Here is a 6,262-nt window from a genome sequence, read left to right on the forward strand (position 1 = left end):
ACAAAAAAAAACCTGGAACATGAGTTATAATGAGGAGACATCGCCCGATGCCTATAAACAAATAGATGTTTTATTATTTTATTATGTATACTTTAATATTCTTTATTTTTTCTCACTATTATCCTCACCATGGTGGAAAATATATGGCTATGTCAAGTAGCTCCATGCAATGACTAAATATCGGAAATTGTTCGATGTTTAAATAACAGTCAACGTACCTTCCCTATAACAACTCTCGGAAAAAAAAACTTTCGAAAAAGGGCGCGCCCAATTTGACCTCGCTTTCCTGCTCAACGAAAATTACGATGCGAAGCCAGCTGGAGTTCGTGATTTCGCCTCTGAAAAGTGAAGCATAAACAGCACTCCCAGAACCACGTTTACGATCGGCGTTTTGAACCGACGTTGAAAACGCTGATTCTGTCCTCGCAATGGAAGCATAAACACACCCAAAGACAGACTGACACAGATGATTTGAAAAAAATCAAAACATTAAAAAGTCTTCACATATCATCTTGCGCATTTTAATGGTATCAGAATGTACATGATATTAGACATTACATTATAAGCAGTCAACTAAAAACAAGATTAATTGTTCATAAACATTTTACTTACAACATTGACAATAAATATGAGCAAAACTTCACAATAGCTGCCGAAGGAAATGTAATAAACAAGAAATTATCTGATTATAATTAAAGCTTACCATGTCAAGGATAAATCTGCTCTACACACTATTATAAGAGATTCAAAATTCATTACATTGGTTTCAGAAGTTAATACACATTTTTCTTTTTAAATCGTAGGAAAATCATAAAGAAAAAGTGGTGAATAATGTCACTGGGATTGAGCAGACAAGATTGTCTCATCACCCCTCAAAAAAATAATAAATCAATGTTTGCATTCCATAAAATGGTGAATCCCCCCTCCAAAAAACTAATAAATGGTCACATTCTATAAATTGGTAATGAGTGATGTACAGTACTTGAAGCCTCGTCAACACACAACATTTGTTGCTCTATTTAAAAATCGCTTGGCAAGCTTTCAAGATAAACCTTTTTTTTATATTTTGAAGTATGACTTAGAGTTTCGCTTAAATGCCTTAGTCAGATCAACAAGTTACAAATGACTGGTGACCATTTCTTGTGCTAAAGGATACATCCATATGGAGCTGACTTAGCACCTAAGAACATGTTCCAGTCGTTCGTAGTCTAGATTTACGACAAATTTATGAAACGCCTACTATGTATCAAAGGGAATCTGATTTTTTCAAATGTCACTTCCATCGCTGCTTTCTAATGTCATTTCCTATTACAGATACAAATGGTCATGTGCTTTAATCATAAAGAAAGTTTTTATTTTTATCATAATTTCAGTTAGATAATATCCAGCATACAATTCATTAAAAAAAAATGTGATGTATCTGTATCTGTCCATGATGTACAAACACCTGGTAATCGCATACGTTTGGTTGGGGCCAAGCAAGACTCGGCCAAATTTTGAAGTGTGCTTTAGCGACGATATGATCAAGGTCCAAAAGGTCCAATTTTGCATTGCGCGAGTTAACACTGGGTGAAATTTCTGTCGTCTTTAAGTCAGCTTTGGTGATCAACGATTCAAGGGATAGCGCTATGTCGATCTGGCGCTGCACAATGGCTGCCATGCCAACAATCAACTGGGCAAAGAACTTTTGAAGCGTTTCTATTTCAGACTTCATTTCGAACAATGAAAATATGGATTTTCATGTTTTTCATTTTCATTTGGGATCTTGGACTGGAGATTGATATTGTATGTTACAAGTTTGTCAATGTGGCCTTTCTCCTACAAGCTTTCAATGTTTCTCATTTTAAATCATGCAGCATCTTTGCAATACTACAATCCTTGCTATAGTTCTTCATAGTAGATCCTTTTTTTTTTTTTGCAGCTCGATGCTGTACTCTTTTCCAATTTGTTCTGGTTTGATGTAGGATGATCACTGATATTTTCTTGGTGGGAACTAAACATTTAAAACCTTCGGCAATTCTGGCTGCTACTGCCAAATCACACAAAATTCCTCCTGAACTTGACAAGAACACACTTGTCGAAACGCCAGGTTTGGGTTGTCCTTTTCAGGACCAAAAATTGCCCTTGAAGATACATGGTGTACCATGAAACCATGGAAACCTTCAGAAGTTACATACAAAATTTACTATTTACTTCTTTTTTTTTTAGGAAATAACAATATCTCAATCTTCTCTCTCACTCTTTCTATGATAAAGGAGATCCAAATGTATACTGAAATCAATTTTCTGATGAATTCACATGCCATTGATGATCCGATTTAAAACAAAATTGAGAATCATCAAGTGCACAAAAAAACAGTTTGAAATTAAGTAAAACAAAGCAAATACATTGTGTAAAATACAAAATTGCAAATACCATATATCAAACTTAATGGAAGCACAAAGCTTACTAAGGCAAGGTAAACATAAGTCATAAGCTAATAATTATTACTTTTAATAAGAATCATTCCGGAATTTAATTCTTTTGCAAATACTTCAAAAACAATAAATATTTTATCAACTTACACTTGTATCCTACACCAATAGATAATTTACTCTGCCAATAAAATAAATATATGATGCGACCAAGAAAGAATATAATGTAATTCTCTACATTCTGTTACACTGTAAATTTCTGTAACTACTACTACTGCATTGCCATAGTCCTCAAAGAACCATCAGCATTCTCATGTATGCATTTTCTCTTGCCATAACCATTCCACCCACTGTCCAATTCCTCGTATTATCTATCCTCCTGCCTGGCTTAGTCTTCCCGTCTACCTGTCCTTCCACCATCATTTGGACCATGCTGTTCGTCTTTTCCAATGACTGTATTTTTGGAGAATTTTCTCTATTACTGCTGCATTAGCAGGCCTTCACCTCCAGTGACTCTTTCTCCCAAATCTATGCATTTGTTTATCCTTTCTCTGCAACTGACCTGTGCCGGCCACACAGAAACGTTGTTAGCCTAACAGAGTGTTAACAGTAAGCCCAGTCACATCTCTCGGCTTGTAGAGTCATAACATTTATCAAAATGTGTAAGTAATGCATTGTTGTAACATTAAACAGAGCCTCTGTTAACGAATTTTAGTGCTAACAACGTTTCTGTGCTGTCAGTACACGAGAATTCTTCGCCAGACCAACAGCTCGAAAGACTTATCTTTTTCATGTCACTCTGTTTTAATATCCAGCTTTCTGCACCAAATATCTGATAAGTGCTCGGAAACATATACCATAAAAAGTTACAGAAATGAAATATACTGTTATTAGTCATCATTAATAATATGTTACAACTCCATATGTACGGTTCACAACATTTATATGAGGGAGAAAAGATCTATGAGATTGACATTGGTAATGAATATTTAGACCTCTCAATATAGTCAAATTTCCAGTTTATTTTTCAGCACATCTCTCTAAAATCAACGTTTTAAAGGCGAAACACTATTTCTGGTGCTACATCTTGCTATATATACTATGAAAAAAAAAATATTGTATTTCTACATGATAAATTTTAGACTGTCAAATGAATGAATTATCACATGCCTATTTTGAGCCCTGTAGCATATGAAAGCATGATGGTAACCCTCTTAGCAGGGAAATCACAATCTAGTTGATTTTCAGCTAATTAAAATAGGGCATATATCAAGTCATGCATCCCATTGTGTTTCACTTAAATTTGAGAAAGAGGCCCTGACTCCATCTATAGCTTAAACTAGAAAATGAATGAAAAGCTACATTTATAATATTGCACAGTTTTTATTTCTTTCCAAAACACACAGCAGATATTATGAAGATGATATGATTCCATTATATTTCTAAACTGATTAAGCAAGATAAATATACAGTCAATCCTATTGGTTGTGTCTCAGATGTCCTCACTAAGCATCTTTTTAGTTAATAATCCTACAGCTTCAATGAGTTGTAATGATAGTGCATACTGGCTGTGTGTATCTTGGATGTCCTCACGAAGCTCTGTTCAAGTCGATTATCCTACTGGCTGTGTGAATATTGGATGTCCTCATTAAGTCAATGATCTTACTGGTTGTGTGTATCTCTGATGTCCTCGCTAGGCTCTGTTCAAGTCGATGATCCTACTGGCTGTGTGGATATTGGATGTCCTCAATAAGTCAATGATCTTACTGGCTGTGTGTATCTCTGATGTCCTCGCTAAGCTCTGTTCAAGTCAATGAGCCTCTAGCTTCAATGAGTTGTAATACTAGTACATACTGGTTGTATGTGTCTCAGATGTCCTCACTATGCTCTATTAAAGTCAATGACCCTACTGGTTGTGTGAATATTGGATGTCCTCACTAAGCTCTATTTAAGTCAATGACCCAACAGCTTCAATGAGTTGTAATGCTAGTGCATACTGGTTGTATGTGGCTCGGATGTCCTCACTACGCTCTATTAAAGTCAATGACCCTACTGGTTGTGTGAATATTGGATGTCCTCACTAAGCTCTATTTAAGTCAATGACCCAACAGCTTCAATGAGTTGTAATGCTAGTGCAAACTGGTTGTGTGTGGCTCAGATGTCCTCACTACGCTCTATTAAAGTCAATGACCCTACTTGTTGTGTGAATATTGGATGTCCTCACTAAGCTCTATTTAAGTCAATGACCCAACAGCTTCAATGAGTTGTAATGCTAGTGCATACTGGTTGTATGTGGCTCAGATGTCCTCACTACGCTCTATTAAAGTCAATGACCCTACTGGTTGTGTGAATATTGGATGTCCTCACTAAGCTCTATTCAAGTCAATGACCCAACAGCTTCAATGAGTTGTAATGCTAGTGCAAACTGGTTGTGTGTATCAGGCAGTAGACCTACCGCTTGGCCAGCAAGGTGGGCAGTGTCAGAGATAGGCGGGTGGGGACATCGCAGACTCTCTCCAGACTGTACCATACCAAAGAACAAACATACATTGGATTAACTTCTTCTTCATTATAATGACAATAATATTCTACTTAACGGCAAGTCAATAAAGTATGCAGTCTGGCCTTTATATGTAGGACTGTCCTGAAATAATTTGTCTGTTTTCTAGTTTATATGAAAAATTGGAATTCTCTCAAATTATCATGGCTTGAGCATTTAATGTATGTCACATTTGGCTTTCCATCGTCATGCCAATAACTTAAGACCACAGATTAAATTACATACAAGTTCAGAGTATTGGCTATGGTGTCCATTTCAATTTCAATTGCCTTCATGTTATATTGCAACCTTTCATTTCTGGAATGGATTTAATTAAAATGGACCCAAAAAAGGTCTGTTTTCTTACCAAAGATTTGAGCCATGTGATTAGAGATGGTGGTAGTCTCGATTGCCTTTCTACAGTCACCGAGTCGGCTCCTATAATCAGTTCCTGAGCTAACCTTTGACCTACGATGTGGATTAGTTGTACTGCCATCTCTGTTTGCTCTGCTACAGTCACGACCAGCTGAGAGTTAACAAGGGAAGAGGTAACAAGGGAAGAGGGTTAAGTACATCAATGATTTTTACATCCAATATAAATGGGGCTTGATATAATAACAAATTTGTAATAATAGTTAAAGGCTACCAAAATCATTCAACTTGATTAGCTGATAGAAAACTTGTTATAGGAATTGTGCATTTGTTTTTATAATAAGTCTTTATGAAAAAGGACATGAAAAAGGACCCTCAAAAGGACCTCCCAAACTCATACAGGAAGTAATCATAAACATGTCATCTGACCCAAATTCTGTTGCAGTAAGGGACAAAGCTTGTCATTAGAAGGTTCTGGGTTTTTTTCTCATACATTCTTGCAACTTTTACAATAAATGTATAAGACTGAAACAAAATATTCAATGAACTGACAGATTACAAGGGGGGGGGGGCTGGAATTCGATGCCATCCCCCTATCAACTTTTGTGGCTTAGCGTACCTGTCTGTGGCAGTGCAGCCAGCCCAGAATCAGCACAAACTGCCAACTTGAAAGTCATACCTACCAGTAATACCGAGAACTGATGAGCTTATAATGGAATCAGTTCTAATTTATGAATTATCATGCAGAAAATAGAATTTTAATCAAATGAAAGCCATTTCTATTGATCATTGAGTTATCTTTATTTATTTATCAATTACATACAGGATAATTTTTTTAAGAGATAAGAATGTTCATCTGTAAAATTGTATCCGATTTGTATTACTTTGTCTTATGTTTGACTGGAAATGAAATAAAGAATTGAATTGAATTAAATTG

The 6,262-nt window shown here is 35.9% G+C and overlaps 1 protein-coding gene across 2 annotated transcripts in view; it reads right to left on the bottom strand.

The window, feature by feature from the left end:
- Positions 1 to 505: 505 nt before the first annotated feature.
- Positions 506 to 6,262, bottom strand: part of LOC129264433 (rab3 GTPase-activating protein non-catalytic subunit-like) — a 46,169-nt gene continuing 40,412 nt past the window's right edge. For both annotated transcript variants that reach the window (XM_064102609.1, XM_064102610.1), the window contains exons 29-30: positions 5,321 to 5,479; positions 506 to 4,935 (exon numbers count right to left, since the gene is read on the bottom strand). In XM_064102609.1, the coding sequence (XP_063958679.1) occupies positions 4,792 to 4,935; positions 5,321 to 5,479 (303 nt within the window). In that variant the 3' untranslated portion in view covers positions 506 to 4,791. The remainder of the gene's footprint in view (positions 4,936 to 5,320; positions 5,480 to 6,262) is intronic.

This window comes from Lytechinus pictus, chromosome 7, assembly GCF_037042905.1.
Source record: "Lytechinus pictus isolate F3 Inbred chromosome 7, Lp3.0, whole genome shotgun sequence".
Taxonomy (NCBI): Eukaryota; Metazoa; Echinodermata; class Echinoidea; order Temnopleuroida; family Toxopneustidae; genus Lytechinus; species Lytechinus pictus.